The sequence below is a fragment of the Coregonus clupeaformis genome, unplaced genomic scaffold (assembly GCF_020615455.1).
Source record: "Coregonus clupeaformis isolate EN_2021a unplaced genomic scaffold, ASM2061545v1 scaf0047, whole genome shotgun sequence".
NCBI lineage: Eukaryota > Metazoa > Chordata > Actinopteri > Salmoniformes > Salmonidae > Coregonus > Coregonus clupeaformis.
Window position 1 is genome coordinate 876,207 of NW_025533502.1, and position 16,544 is coordinate 892,750.

Consider the following 16,544-nt stretch of genomic DNA (forward strand, 5'->3'; position numbering starts at 1 on the left):
ATGTTGCACAATGTCTGTGTTTTCAGTAACCTCAGCGTCCAATGTGAAACATAATAACTAGAGGTGACACACAGGGCCCACCCAGAGAGAACACAAATAGCCTTACTAGTTCTAGTTGTAAACCTTATTTATATAATTTTCACCAGCTCCTTTACTCTTCCTCCTTAGCGGCTGCTCAAATATTTGCCTTTGGAATACAGCCTTCTTTTTTTTAAAAATACAAATAAATAAACGGGAAAAGTCTTTATTTGGCAAAGGTTCGGTCAGTGGTGTGGTAGGCTTTTATATAAGGCACTTTGTGCAACAGACTGCAAAGCCTCTCAGTACAATCTTGAAACCCAAGACAGAGAGCATAATAAGTGGTGAGATCACTTCATCAGAGAGGGCGTGAACAAATAAGCTTGTACCAAAGATATACCAAGAACAAAGGCAGGTTATGGCTGCAACATATATGTCGTTTTTGATGAAGGTTCTTAGTCTGGTATGGAAGTGATTGTCATGTCCAGGAGGATTAAAAGGCATAGGTAATTTACAAAACAATTTTCAATCGAATACCATCACAATTCTGCCTGAGGAAGACTAGTAGTCGAAACACGTTGCAGTTGTGCGTCCTAATGTAGTATGCTGACTGCTCCCATATGTATTATTTTGTAAATATATTCTGTTAATAGTTTATTGCAACGTACTGGCCGCTTACTCGTCTTCTTTTAATGGAATACCATTACAATTCAATATACTGTATATATTACCTATTAGATGGTATTTTGTTAAAGTCATCTATGAGAATTCTGATATGAGTTTGTCTGAAAAGGTGTGTGGCGGGGAAATGAACACGCCAGAACTGAATAAAACCTTTCCAAGGCACGTTCGGAATAGATGAAGTTTGGAGGCAAACAAGTTGAGGAGAGGGCCTTCCTGATACTAAACAACACACACCCTCATTTACCAAATATATTACACACTTGTTTGAAACTACAATAAAACAAATAATTAGAAAAAGGGTTAACATGGTCATGGAGCAGGGAAATTACATTAAAACGACAAAAATACATAACACATTTGCTATCCAATGCAAACAAAAAAAAACTTTACGTCTGGTTTCCCGGACCAAGATTAATAAACCTATTCCTGGACGAAAATCTACTTTTAATGGAGATTTTCCATTAAGCGTGAGTCCAGGAGTAGACTTAAACTGGGTGCAGAAAATTGGCCCTAGTAAGTTTAGTGGTTGTTTTTAAAGCACTGATATACAGTAGTTGTTAAGGGTAGCATTTTTCAGACAATGCACCCATTATTGGGATAAACAAAGTATGGGTTTGCAGAGAAAATAAACAAAAACAGTCCTCATTTGTCAATAATTTAGCAATACACTTGAGTTCTAGATTTATGGCAATTAGTTCTGATATCCTGGGCTGGCTATAACTTTGAAATACATTGAAATTCTCAAAAGGTATTTGTATATGCACTATACCATATAACTGGATTAGGCAGCATAGAAAAATAACGTTTGTGTCCATAGCATAGCATAGCCTCATTATTTGCAATACAAAGCAACGTTCCCAGCCCCAGCGACATATGTTTTAGTGTTTTGATCTGAACTTCAGTGTCCACATGACTGCATTACATGTTTCAAGACAAACAGTACAGAGAAGAACAGAAACATAACATATGACAGTTACCTCAAGTGAATCTCATATTTTTCCATGGCATTCTAGGTTTTACCCTAGTAACAGTTTTCCTTAGATTCTACCTGAAGCTCAGCTCAGGCACTCTAGTTGTATGTATAAAAATGCAGCAAAATATCCATTCACAAACTAAACTACAATATGAATACCAACTTAAATCATGTCAACACACCCTTCATTATGCAAGCGCAACACCAGCTATGACTTAAACAGTTAGGTAAAGGAGGGGACCAGTGGAGTGCAGAGATCAGTCCACATAGCTGAGGCACCATAGCCTAGTCCCAGATGTTTTTGTGTTTGGCACGACAATGACTATAGGAGTTGGCAAGACAGCATAAACAGATCTGGAACCAGGCTACAGGCACCAATGGCAACTTAAAAACATCCTCCCCCCAAATCTGGTCAATGGCTCAGTCCCTCAGTAAGACGGGGGCTGGTATGGTGCTGGATGCTCTTGGTTTTGGGGGGTGAAAGGGGACTGCTGGTAGCCCTCTGGCCCACTGGTGGGGTATGCGGGATAGGCGGAGGTGGCTGGGTAAGGGGTACTGTAGTCATTGGCTGGGTCTGTGTAGCCCAGGTCAATGTCACTCACTCCTTGACGGTATCTTGTAAAAGCAAATGTAGTCAATAGAGCCTGTGAGAGAGGAAAGATTGGTAAATACGTTTTTAAAAATCCCATAACGTGTCACAAAGTGCTTATACAGAAACCCAGCCTAAAACCCCAAACAGCAAGCAATGCAGATGTAGAGCATTATGTGCATGTTACAATTACTGCCAGAGAGTGTTGTGTAAGCTAAGTAGAAGATTCTAGAATGCCTGGTGTGCTGTCGCATGCACACTTGATAGCTGGACAAGAGACAGAGTAATGAATCCTGACTGGCAGCCTCATCAGTGATTAGCCTCTCTCTGTAGTTATATGTGAATATGTGTCTGAAATGCTATGCTACAGTATCTAAGCTAGGTACAGTTCCAACTGTATAGCTGTTTTATCACTGTTAATTTGAACATGTATTCTCCTTCCTTATAGAACCACAAAGATTACTTCTATGTTGTGTGTGTGTGTGTGTGTGTGTGTGTGGTGACCAAGAGATAATAAACCTCTGAATATGGACACATCTGCCTTGTTCTTGCCTGACAGTCTGTAGCGAGTCACAACCCTAACAATCAGCATTAATTACTAGCGGGTTCACTGCCGACCGCTCAGACGAGCTCCAGCTAGCAGTTTCAAATAGTAACATGCTGAGAGAAAGAGAGAGACAAAAAATATCTACAGAGAGAGCCAAAGAGAGAGAGCAAAAGAGAGAGAGCAAGAGAGAGAGAGAGGGGAGAGAGAAAGAGGGAGAGAGAGAGAGGGGAGAGAGAAAGAGGGAAAGAGAGAGAGGGGAGAGAGAAAGAGGGGAGAGAGAAAGAGGGAGAGAGAGAGAGAGAGGGGAGAGAGAAAGAGTGATAGAGAGAGGGGAGAGAGAATGAGTGATAGAGAGAGAGGGAGAGGGGAGAGAGAAAGAGGGAAAGAGAGAGAGAGAGGGGAGAGAGAAAGAGGGAAAGAGAGAGAGAGAGGGGAGAGAGAAAGAGTGATAGAGAGAGGGGAGAGAGAAAGAGTGATAGAGAGAGAGAGAGAGGGAGAGGGGAGAGAGAAAGAGGGAAAGAGAGAGAGAGAGGGGAGAGAGAAAGAGGGATAGAGAGAGAGAGAGGAGAGAGAAAGAGGGAAAGAGAGAGGAGAGAGAAAGAGGGAGAGAGAGAGAGGGGAGAGAGAAAGAGGGAGAGAGAGAGAGAGAGGGGAGAGAGAGAGAGCAGCTCACCCAAGTGACAATGGAGAAGAAGGAGAAGGCCACTACAGCTCGGGCGGCGTCGGCAGAGATCTCTACTGCTTTGGTGGTGTGAGACCACTGATTGGCCAGGACACAGAAGCAGATGAACCAGAACAACGTCCACACTCCTGACAGAGACAGAGGAGGGAAAGTAAAGGTTATGTTAACACTTCCTACGAATACCCGCTTCATAATGCATTATAAGTGCATTTATAACGCCTTATGAGCAATGCGTAATGCATTACAATGCACAACACTATGAGTGTAGTTATAGATGTTTATAAGCAGTGCACCTTTAGTACATATGTTGTTAAGTGCGGCAGGTAGCTTAGTGGTTAAGAGCTTTGTGCCAGTAACCGAAAGGTCACTGGTTCTAATCCCCGAGCCGACTAGGTGAAAAATCTGTCAATGTGCCCTTGAGCAAGGCACTTAACCCTAATTACTCCTGTAACTCGCTCTGGATAAGAGCGTCTGCTAAATGATTAAAAATGTTAAAAAAATGTAAAATGTAAATTATGCATGGCATATAAGGCATTATAAACCTGTTTGTAATGCATTATTAGGAAGCTAGTCTATTCATAGGAAGTGTTGCCAAGATTATCGTTAAAAAATCTGACCAGAAGTGTCAGTTCTGGGTGCCAAACTACAGCCTTACAGATTTAGCATTGGAAGTATCACAAAATAAATCCCCCTAACCAGAGAAGATCAAATCGCCAGTGACAATGTTCTTCCTCTCTTTGGCGTTGCTGATCTGAGGGAAGTAGGCGTCCAGTACGATGAAGATGACGCAGCCGAGAAAGGCCAAAATTCCGATACCCACTCCGAAGCCGCAGGCGCTATCATTCCCGTTGAACATGCATTCGGCGTCAGGTTTGTTCGGAGGGTTGACATAGCCTTCTCCAGTGATCGTCGCAAACACCACTATGGAAAAGAGCTGAAAAGACAAAAACATGTCTGTTAGAACACCTTGGGGTCCGTCACATAGGCCTATAATCTTATTATCATATAAGACACGTTGTACTAGGTGTAGCACAGTGTTAGTTAGAAAACCTGTAACCAATCACATGGTGAAATACAAAATTACAGTATGCCCTGGGGAAAAAAACATGAAAGGTAATGTCTGGAGGGATGGGTAACGGTAGAGGATACCTTCAGGGGGAGTGTGTTCAACTTCAAGTTTTATTGTCACATGCACAAGTACAGTGAAATGCTTAACTTTCATCAAGGTGAATATAGGAGAAACAGCTCTCGTGACTAGACGTCCATCTTGTTTCCTGTGTTTGTACGATGTTGCGGTCACTCACTGTGCTAAAATACCTCTCTCACAGTTTGCTAGTTCACAACAATTTACCATATTTTATTAATGATGCTTGTAAGTGTTAAAGGCCTTTTTTAAAAATGATTTTCCGTTCGACGTGATCAGTTGTGCACTTATTATTATTTATTTTTTTAAACTTGGATCATGATTGAGAAACGTGGGAGTAGTTTTGTGTGTGTGTGGTCCCCGAAGTGGCTGATATCTGGGGCTCTGGCCCAGGGGTTTACTGTCATGCACTCCACACCAACATGACGGCTCTGCACAGGCTTTGACCTAACGCTTTATGAAGCCAACCTTTAGCGGATGTGGACAGCATTATGAAGCCAACCTGTAGTGGATGTGGACAGCATTATGAAGCCGACCTGTAGTGGATGTGGTCAGCTTTATGAAGCCGACCTGTAGTCGATGTGGACAGCCTTATGAAGCCAACTTGTAGTGGATGTGGACAGCTTTATGAAGCCGACATGGATGTGGATGTGGACAGCTTTATGAAGCCAACCTGTAGTGGATATGGACAGCTTTATGAAGCCGACCTGTAGTGGATGTGGACAGCTTTATGAAGCCGACCTGTAGTGAATGTGGACAGCTTTATGAAGCCGACCTGTAGTGGATGTGGACAGCCTTCTGAAGCCAACCTGTAGTGAATGTGGACAGCCTTATGAAGCCGACCTGTAGTGGATGTGGACAGCTTTATGAAGCCAACCTGTAGTGGATGTGGACAGCTTTATGAAACTGACTTGGATGTAGACAGCTTTATGAAGCCAACCTGTAGTGGATGTGGACAGCTTTATGAAGCCAACCTGTAGTGGATGTGGACAGCTTTATGAAGCCAACCTGTAGTGGATGTGGACAGCTTTATGAAGCCGACCTGTAGTGGATGTGGACAGCTTTATGAAGCCGACCTGTAGTGGATGTGGACAGCCTTCTGAAGCCAACCTGTAGTGAATGTGGACAGCCTTATGAAGCCGACCTGTAGTGGATGTGGACAGCTTTATGAAGCCAACCTGTAGTGGATGTGGACAGCTTTATGAAGCCGACCTGAAGTGAATGTGGACAGCTTTATGAAGCCGATCTGTAGTGAATGTGGACAGCCTTTAGAAGCCAACCTGTAGTGATGTGGACAGCCTTATAAAGCTGACCTGTAGTGGATGTGGACAGCATTATGAAGCCAACCTGTAGTGGATGTGGACAGCATTATGTTGCACTTCCATCCTCTCAGGCCAGGGGCACAATGTATGAATTTATGGTTAGATCAGAATTACCGGCCTCCCGAGTGGCGCAGCGGTCTAAGGCACTGCATCGCAGTGCTAGAGGCATCACTACAGACCCGGGTTCAATCCCAGTCTGTGTCGCAGCCGGCCGCGACCGGGAGACCAATGAGGAGGCGCATAATTGGCCCAGCGTCGTCTGGGTTAGGGGAGGGTTTGGCCGGCCGGGATGTCCTTGACCCATCGCGTTCTAATGACTCCTGTGGTGTGCCGGGCGAATGCACACTGACTTTGGTCGCCAGTTGTACAGTGTTTCCTCCGACACATTGGTGCGGCTGGCTTCCGGGTTAAGCGAGCAGCATGTCAAGAAGCAGTGCGGCTTGGCAGGGTCGTGTTTCAGAGGACGCATGGCTCTCAACCTTCGCCTCTCCAGAGTCCGTACAGGAGTTGCAGCGATGGGACAAGACTGTAACTACCAATTGGATATCATGAAAAAGGGGTAACTACAAATACAAATATTTGGTTCAGAATCACCGTTATAATCATTGGCCAGTACGGAGAATTAAGAAAAACCACAAGTCCAAATCCCTATTTCCATCTATGGCTAATTTAGGAAAGGGATTATTTTAGCTAGCCAGCCACCGGAGGACAACGGCACAATGATTTGCAACAATTCAAGTTTTTTTTCTGTCAATTACATTTGGCTTGTGATTAGTGTGAAGCCAAATCCAATCTGGCTTTTTTTTGGTGTGCCAGGACCATTCACAGTTGAGCTCACTCAGTTTAGCTCAATGCTGATTGACTATTACTTTATTTATTTTTTATCAAGGGAAGCCAAATGCTTGCTGGCTTCCCTTGCATTCAATGCTATGGGCGGCAACAATGTAATACTCTTTTTGACCAGACAGCATCATATAGATGGCCTACACATACTGAGACAGAGGGGTGCTGTTTCGCTCGATAGGATGCTTTCTCCGGTGAGATACATTTAGCCACTTGCGAATTGAATGAAAATTGTGAAAGAGAGATGAAAGAGAAATTATTTTCTTGGTCAATTTTTGGGGGAAGCCTGGCTTCCCTTAGCATCCATGAATACATGCCACTGTTGGACAGCGTACGACATGGGTGTCTCATGTGTAGCCTGAAATCCAGACCTGTTTTGTGCTGCTGTCATGTTTGGCATATGGCACAGAGTACAAGGATTGGAGTGTTAGCGGAAACAAACAGATCTCATGGGTGCCCTAGACCAACATCAAAAACAGATAGTCTTGTATACTTTTCTATAACAGGGGTTGACATTAAGGTTTGGCCTATTGCCTGGGGCAAGTGAACTGAGCAGTAGCAAGTTGCGTTGAGACAGCTCGCGGCCCCAACGGGTTTTTAAGTGAAAACACCCAAACTGGGGTTCTATGACCTGTATCCCATGATGATTTCCGATGGGAATCCAAATGGGACTTTTCCATTCGGCCTTCAGTTTAACTAGCTCAGTGCATCCAATAGCCATCTCCTCTTGACATCGAACTGTTTTACAACATCAATGAACATGTTTTCCCCATTGAACTAAACACATTGCCTGTCTTATAATAATATAGCTAATTCCATACAAACAAATTGTCATCACAGCTATCCTTGCAAAACTGTTACAGGTGTAAGGAAGTTCATGGTATGACCGTCGTGTGGTGGATCTGTCAGACTGACAGTTGATCAGATAGTAGTGTAACGAACCTCTTCCACGTCATGGCTGCGAGCTAACGTTACAGCAGCAAACTACTGACATATGTAACTAAAAAATTGGCCGTTGGTAGGTTTACAAATAACATCATCAAGAGGTGGCAAAACGCTTAGTTTGGTTGACACAGCTAATCTGGTCACGAGGAAAAGTTCCCTGCTAGAACACAGCTGGAAAGCCTGCTAGTTAGCTAGCATTAGCCAAGTGTCATTCGCAACTTTTCCACAACATTACAAACTAGAAAATAAGTCAACAACTCTTGCACATGTTTTGCCTTCTTGCCTTGACGCGCAAAGCTTTTCCATAAAAAGACAATACAATTGTGATGTGTACTGTAGTTAATCAGACAGCTAGCTATGGTTGCTAGTTAGACAGTTGGCACGCTGGCAGTCAACCTAACGGAAATCACTCACCCAGCTCAAGATGCGGACTATGGTTTGAGGTTGTTTAATAAAGCTCATAAAATCGAAGGCACCTCCAGACAGCGAGGCACCATAAGCACCAGATTCCATTTTATATGTTTTTTTATACCGATTAATATGTCCCAACGTGACCGAGAAAAGTACTATGCGTAGGTCTCACTTATGAAGTTGCAGTTCTTTGGTTTTGTTTTCACTGTCATTTCCTGAAAAGTTAAAGAACCGCCCCCGACCATGACCACGTAATCTCTACGAAAACTTCTTCATTGGATTTATAATTGCTTCAAATAAATAGGCATACTGCTACTCTCACTGTGGCATTTTGTTCGTAGTGTTTAATATTGCCACCTTATCACACATTTTCAAAGGGTTTGTACAAAATAAATAGCTAATATCCTCTCTCTCTGTGTCTGAGTCCCCACACACACCCCATTGTGTACACAATCACTTGTATCTTTTTTAAAACTTATTATCAACTATTCGTTTTCACATACTTTTAAAATAACCGGTAGGCTTATGTAGCCTACTGGCTGACATCATTGCGGTGTTCCTGTTTCACCTGCGGAAAAAATAGTGGAAGAGAGCAAGATAAATAATAATTCTGTCTATAGTGTATAATAACTCATTAATCTTTATTGTCAAGGCTATTGTTCATCATTAAGACAGTGTTTGCAATGATCCACCCAGTGGTGTAAAGTACTTAAGTGGAAATACTTTAAAGTACTACTTAAGTAGTTTTTTTGGGTATCTGTACTTTACTTTTATATTTCTATTTTTGACAACTTTTACTTCACTACATTCCTATAGAAAAGAATGTACTTTTTACTCCATACATTTTCCCTGACACCCAAAAGTAGGATTCTGCCTTTTGATTGGGACACAGCCTGTGTATTGTGCTTTGGACATGAAAACATTGCATATTCACCACCAAATATAAAACATTTATTGGTGTTGTTGTGAGGTCTGCATATCACTGTTATTCACTTAAATCTTTTAGATTCTCTAACTAATATCGTCTCAAAAAACTGCTATCATATCCCACTCCTTACAAACTCCATTCATAATGTAGGCCTACCACTAGATGACAGCAGAAGCACACATAAGGGATTCGTGCGTGTGAGACAGTTTATTATGGATTATAGATTCACTTCATTTTATTATTTAGTGATGTGCCAATGCATTTCAATAGGCCCTTTTCACGTGACGTCAGACAACTTCCGTTCTGCCGCGATGCAGGTTATGTTTACATCCGGTGTCGCTTAGGAACGCTTAGCTAGTAGCACATCATTATGGAGTTCACCCAGTCCCTTTCACATCTGCCACCAATACGACTTAACGACGTAGAACGACTTGCTGACAAGTGGTCCCTTACTTCAAGATCGAAGCTTGATAAAGGCTACAAGTTCTTCGTTGAAGGTTACCTGTTTGATTTTCACAGAGAGACCAGTTACTCCAAATCGTAGTATAAAATAGTATTTTTACTTAACTGCCATATACTTTTACTTTTTTTGCCAAACAGATACATGGTTACTCTTATTTGTAATACTAACCAGGAGAAGGACGGCAGGCATAGTCGTGATCGTTTGTCACTGCAGGCAAAGCACCCTCTGTGCTGTCAGGCATCTCATGATCAGAATCATCCAGGACAGCAACACCAAGACGCTTTCTTGCTCGCTGGTAAACTGACTCCCGAGCTTGTGAGCCGCCTCCTATATGTGTGAAATTAACCATATGCTTGTCATGATACATTTTGGTAATCACTTTTCAGTCCCTAAAATGACAAAATGTAGCAGCTATATTGCATCAGGATTAAATTATTAAACATTTTGTACAAGTAATATATTATTGGATTACAGTAGTATTACGTTTAACGCTGTCTACCTATCCTTACCCCAATCATTCCAGTGGAATCTAGACGGCACTGATCCCTGTTTAATACGGATCCGTCCACTGGCCGATGTGTATCTATCCTCAGGGGGAAAGTGCTGACTGCAAACAAAGGTGCTCCCACGAAGAATCTTAAAACTTGGTCCCTCATCTCTCCTGATCGCCCTCACCCAACGGGCACGTATTTCTCCATCAACAGGGAAATCGTGAAAACTCAGATACGGGAATTTCTGTTTGTTGTTTGAACAAAATGGTACACTGCAATAGCATCTTCTCGAAGATTGTGCCATGCTTCGGTGTTGGATGGGATACTGTTGCGATACAGACACCGAGAGAAAAGAAACAGCTAAATTAACATTCAGCTTTGACCAGGAATCAATATTTATCTAGCTATCATGCACAACAGTATTTGAATAGGTGAGTTACTATACATTCATGAATAAACTAACTGCCTAACAAAGGGTTAGATAGCTAGCTAAGTAAACTTGTTACATTACAGCCAGGCAGCAATGTAACGCTACCTTTTAACGTTATCGGTATCTGGTACTAAGTTGTTGTTAGCTAACGTTAGCCCACTTTTAAGTAACTAAGGCAGTGAACAATTATGAATTAACAATAACGTTAGCAAGTTACAAACCATTGCATATACGTAAACATTATTACTCTTAACTTTACTAATTTAACTTAAACGTACCTTTTGGAATTTCTTCAAGTAGCTAGCTTGCTAGTTAGTGGTCAACAGTTGTATTTTCGTTGAGAAGTCTCAGGTTACGGGCGAACGGAAGTGAAGTTAACCTGCTACGCGGAAAGGCGGAAGTTAGATGACGTCATCGTGAAAAGGGCCTATTGTCCACCACTGTAATGCAGGATTGCAATTAGAATGTTACATTGATGACAAACTGTTTAGAATGAACTTGACATTCATTAGCGAAACATTTCGCACCATGAATTACCACTAATGAGGAGGATGTATTTCATTGGTTGCGTCTGCGCCAGAGAAAGCTGAAAGTTGCTGAGCTGAGCTCCAGGCGGCATCTCTTCGGATTGATTGGTGGTGTGCGGCTGAGAATGGAAGTCTTCAAAAACGGTGAGCGGTAGAACCTACATCGATATTGCAAGTCTTATGCGTAAAACTATTCAATTTGCAGTTACAATACATATGCAGTTTTGCAAGTCGTAGGCTACTGCCTATGAACAATGATGCAGAAGTTTAGTGTACTGACTTGTGTTGTTGGTTCAATCGTGTTTCAATGTGGAAATGGAACTAACAAATTGAATCAATTCTCAGCTGTCAATCAGTGGAGGCTGGTGGGGAGAGCTATAGGAAGACGGGTTCTGGATAATGGCTGGAATGGAATTTTTGGAACGGAGCCAAACGTGGTTTCCAAATGTTTGATACTATTTCATTCCAGCCATTACAATGAGCCCGTCCTCCTATAGCAACTCCCACCAGCCTCCACTGCTGTTAATCACTTAGAAGGCTCTGGTTTAATTAATTTAATTAATTTTGTTGGATAGCTTTATATAAAATCCAAAGGTATTTGAGAAACTAGTTTGTTGTTTTTCTTTAGTAAAATTAACTCGACTAGATCCAAGAGGGAGTTTAAATATAATGTATAAATGCCTCATGAGCTTAGCTCAACTGTAGTACCCCATCAGAACCCAAAAGCTTGTTTGTAAACAAAGTAAATGTAAACAAACACTGTATAGCCTTAATGCATGCTTACAACAATAATTTTGATATCATGGATGGTCAGTCCTTGATTGTTTTCATTTTCTTTAACCTCCAAGTTCCTTTCAATTCCTGACTACTGGAATTTCTACATCCTGTGAGTGACTGTCTTGTTCAGTCCTGATAAAGACGTTCCTGATCAGTCCTGATCAAGACGTTCCTGATAACATGTGAACATGACACATTGCCTATGATAAGAGTCTTTGGGAGGAAGGAGTACACTAGTGGTCTGTGGGAGGAACTATGGGGGTGGCACAGGGTTCAATTCTCGGGCCGACTCTATTCTCTGTGTATATCAATGATGTCGCTCTTGCTGCTGGTGACTCTCAGATCCACCTACGCAGACGACACCATTTTGTATACATCTGGCCCTTCATTGGACTGTGTTAACAAACCTCCAAACAAGCTTCAATGCCATATAACACTCCTTCCGTGGCCTCCAACTGCTCTTAAACGCTAGTAAAACTAAATGCATGCTCTTCAATCGAACGCTGCTTGCACCCGCCTGCCCGACTAGAATCACTACTCTCGGCGGCTCTGACTTAGAATATGTGGACAACTACAAATACCTAGGTGTCTGGTTAGACTGTAAACTCTCCTTCCAGACTCACATTAAGCATCTCCAATCCAAAGTTAAATCTAGAATCGGCTTTCTATTTCGCAACAAAGCCTCCTTCACTCATGCTGCTAAACATGCCCTCGTAAAACGGACTATCCTACCGATCCTTGACTTCGGCGGTGTCATTTACAAAATAGCTTCCAACACTCTACTCAGCAAATTGGATGTAGTCTATCACAGTGCCATCCGTTTTGTCACCAAAGCCCCATATACTACCCACCATTGTGACCTGTACGCTCTCGTTGGCTGGCCCTCACTACATATTCGTCGCCAAACCCACTGGCTCCAGGTAATCTATAAATCCCTTCTAGGCAAATCCCTGCTTTATCTTAGCTCATTGGTCACCATAGCAACACCCACCCGTAGTATGCGTTCCAGCAGGTATGGTCATCCCCAAAGCCAACACCTCCTTTGGCCGCCATTCCTTCCAGTTCTCTGCTGCTAATGACTGGAACGAACTGCAAAAATCTCTGAAGCTGGAGACACTTATCTCCCTCACTATCGTTAAGCATCAGTTGTCAGAGCAGCTTACCGATCACTGCACCTGTACACAGCCCATCTGTAATTAGCCCCCCCAACTACCTCATCCCCATATTGTTATTTACATTGTTATTTATTTTGCTCATTTGCACCCCAGTATCTCTATTTGCACATCATCTTCTTCACATCTATCACTCCAGTGTTAATACTAAATTATAATCGTAATTATTTTGCACTATGGCCTATTTATTGCCTTACCTCCATAACTTACTACATTTGCACACACTGTATATAGATTTTCTATTGTGTTATTGACTGTACGTTTTGTTTATTCCATATGTAACTCTATTGTTTTTTCCGCACTGCTTTGCTTTATCTTGGCCAGGTCGCAGTTGTAAATGAGAACTTGTTCTCAACTGACTTACCTGGTTAAATTTTAAAAAAGAAAAAAAAGAATGACTCCGGTGTTAAAAGTTTAAAATATCAAGGTTTGGTTAGAAAATGCTACACTGAACAAAAATATAAATGCAACATGTAACAATTTCAAAGATTTTACTGAGTTACAATTCATATAAAGAAGTCAGTCAATTGAAATACATTCATTAGGCCCTAATCTATGGATTTCACATGACTGGAAATCACAGTAGGTTGGTTGCGCCTTAATTGGGGAGGACGGGCTCGTGGTATCGGCGGAGCGGAATAAGTGAAATTGTATCCAACACATGGTTTCTGTGTGTTTGATGCCATTTAATTTTCTCAGTTCCATCCACTATTATGAGCCGTCCACTCATCTGCAGCTTCCACTGCTGGTAATACAGATATGCATTTTTTGGTCACAGATACCTTTAAAAAAAGGTAGGGGTGTGGATCAGAAAACCAGTCAGTATCTGGTGTGACCACCATTTGCCTCATGCAACGCGACACATCTCCTTCGCATAGAGTTGATCAGGCTGTTGATTGTGGCCTGTGGAATGTTGTCCCACTCTTCAATAGCTGTGCGAAGTTGCTGGATATTGGCGGGAGCTGGAACACAGTCGATCCAGAGCATCCCAAACATGCTCAATGGGTGACATGTCTGGTGAGTATGCAGGCCATGGACGAACTGGGACATTTTCAGCTTCCAGGAATTGTGTACAGATCCTTGCGACATGGGGCTGTGCATTATCATGCTGAAACATGAGGTGAGGGTGGCGGATGAATGGCACGACAATGGGCCTCAGAATCTCATCACGGTATCTCTGTGCATTTATATTGCCATCGATAAATTGCAATTGTGCTTGTTGTCCTTGTCCATAGCTTATGTCTGCCCATACCATAGCCCCACCGCCACCATGGGGCACACTGTTCACAATGTTGACATCAGCAAACCGCTTGCCCACACATCTGCCATCTGCCTGGTACAGTTGAAACCGGGATACGTCCGTGAAGAGCACACTTCTCCAGTATGCCAGTGGCCATCGAAGGTGAACATTTGCCCACTGAAGTCGGTTACGATGCCAAACTGCAGTCTGGTCAAGACCCTGGTGAGGACAACGAGCACACAGATGAGCTTCCCTGAGACTGTTTCTGACAGTTTGTGCAGAAATTATTTGGTTGCGCAAACCCACAGTTTCATCAGCTGTCTGCGTGGCTGGTCTCAGACGATCCCGCAGATGAAGAAGCCGGATGTGGAGGTCGTGGGCTGGCGTGGTTACACGTGGTCTGTGGTTGAGGCCGGTTGGACGTACTGCCAAATTCTCTAAAACAACGTTGAAGGCGGCTTATGGTAGAGAAATTAACATTACATTATCTGGCAACAGCTCTGGTGGACATTCCTGCAGTCAGCATGCCAATTGCACGCTCCCTCAACTTGACAACTGTACATTTTAGTGTGGCCTTTCATGTTCCCCAGCACCTGAGTAATGATCATGCTGTTTAATCAGCTTCTTGATATGCCACACCTGTCAGGTGGATGGATTATCTTGGCAAAGGAGAAATGCTCACTAACTAGGATGTAAACAAATGTGTGCACAATTTGAGAGAAATAAGCTTTTTGTGCGTATGGAAAACTGTTAGGATCTTTTACTTCAGCTCATGAAACATGGAACTAACAATTTCCATGTTGCGTTTATATTTTTGTTCAGTGTAATATTAGCAGTTGGTGGCAGAGGCAAGTTTAACAACCAAAGCATTGATTGCCATCTCTTCTTGTCCAATGTCCATAGACTGCATTCAAGGTAATGAAGCAAATAAGTACATTTGTGGTTTGGGCGAACTATGGTGTAACTTCAATTAAACGCAGAGTCTCAAATAGCCATCTGTCCCTTTTTTTTTTATAGCCAGGCAAATACAAGCCTGTCTCTAAAAAGCGCCGGTTGTTAATTGAAGTTTTACGGTATCCTTTTAACTGTGAGTGTATTACAGAGACCAAGAGACGCGAGCTAGTCAACAATCTTCAGAGTCTGTCGGCCGGTGACCGTGTGCGTATGCTGCGTGCCATGCCCCTCAGTCTGGCAGAGAAGACTAAACTCAGGTGTATGTGCCATATTCTCTTCATTGTTTGGAATTGATTATCTTCATTGTTCCAGGATACCATTTTCTTTACATGATGCCAATGTAAAATTTGACTAAACAAATTACACAAAAGCTACTTAAACCCTTCTCTCTCTCTCGTTGCTGAATCTTCAAAGACCCCTTTTACAGTCAACATCTCTCCTTAGGAAACTTGCATTCAGTGACAAAGTTGGACAGTCCCTCTTGATCAGCCAGGTTCCCTGCAGTAGCCTCCTTAAGCGAGGGAGTATAACCAAGCTATCACTAGCATAAAACATGCTGTTGGCAATTTCATGGCTATCATTGAAGTCAAATCTGAGGAAAGTGCTCCAAGCCTGACGTTAATCTCTGCACAGAGATTTTAGGCATGAAAGTAACTGTCTGTCTCCCTGTCCACAGGCTTTGTATCACGTCTTGTTCGGCGGTCTCTTCATCCTAAATTCCCTGCAGTTGTGGAAGGTGGCTCTGAAGAGGTTGTGTGGCCGCTTCGGCACTGGTGTGCTCTTCTACTTCCTCTTCCTCAGAACTCTTCTGCTCTTCAACGTCTTCCTCTTCCTCATCAACAGCCTGTTCCTGGGCCCGTATCCTTAAAGATTCTGAGAATCCTCTCAGAGAGCTCCTAACTTAACCTAAAAATTCCTTGCCAGGAGTTTTAGCTTAGAAGTAATTCCAGAACATTTTCAGTGAACTCTGAGCCAGGAATGGATGAAAAATCCTATCTTAGTGAGGAGGTGTGGTTGACCCCGTTGCTAGGTATGAGTCATCATTTCAAAAGCCGTGATTGGTTGATCCTACAAGTTTGATGAAAATGAACTTTTGGTGATAATGAGCAAAGGATGTACCCTCAAATCAATAAACATAATTATACACTCTAATCTTATGCAGACTATAATTGTAAATAATATTTCACATTCAAGAAAATATCTGGAAAATGAATAGTAAGCTGTAGGGGTTATAGCCTAACATTAGAATCTAAAATATGTGAAAACTTAAGCTCATTACACCCTGTTCAAATAATGATTTGTGTCTCATTTGCTCATATTAATATCCTAGCTGGCATATTTTGTACTTTCACTTCCATATGGACCCCATTGAAAACAAGATGGCCTATCTCAAGGGGCTGTCCT

The 16,544-nt window shown here is 42.4% G+C and overlaps 1 protein-coding gene and 1 long non-coding RNA gene across 2 annotated transcripts; one reads left to right on the top strand and one right to left on the bottom strand.

Moving 5' to 3' along the window:
* Positions 1 to 228: 228 nt before the first annotated feature.
* On the bottom strand, positions 229 to 8,363 carry LOC121551216 (synaptogyrin-2-like). The gene is made up of 4 exons (XM_041863769.2): positions 8,162 to 8,363; positions 4,190 to 4,427; positions 3,485 to 3,621; positions 229 to 2,319 (listed from the first exon to the last, which is right to left on the bottom strand). Exons 1-4 carry the CDS (start codon positions 8,258 to 8,260, stop codon positions 2,104 to 2,106), a joined length of 690 nt encoding a protein of 229 aa, XP_041719703.2. The 5' UTR covers positions 8,261 to 8,363; the 3' UTR covers positions 229 to 2,103.
* A 2,747-nt stretch (positions 8,364 to 11,110) lies between these two features.
* On the top strand, positions 11,111 to 15,976 carry LOC121550233. The gene is made up of 3 exons (XR_005996940.2): positions 11,111 to 11,141; positions 15,289 to 15,397; positions 15,817 to 15,976. It is a non-coding gene; the product is annotated as an uncharacterized LOC121550233 (long non-coding RNA).
* Positions 15,977 to 16,544: the final 568 nt, after the last annotated feature.

What these genes read in the sequence shown, in the direction of transcription:
- LOC121551216 (XM_041863769.2), bottom strand. Translation starts at nt 8,260, where the DNA reads ATGGAATCTGGTGCTTATGGTGCCTCGCTGTCTGGAGGTGCCTTCGAT. An exon ending in TGGCGATTTGATCTTCTCTG is followed by an intron (nt 3,622 to 4,189) that starts GTTAGGGGGATT and finishes TGTCTCTGTCAG; the next exon opens with GAGTGTGGACGTTGTTCTGG. An exon ending in TCTTCTCCATTGTCACTTGG is followed by an intron (nt 2,320 to 3,484) that starts GTGAGCTGCTCT and finishes CCTCTCTCACAG; the next exon opens with GCTCTATTGACTACATTTGC.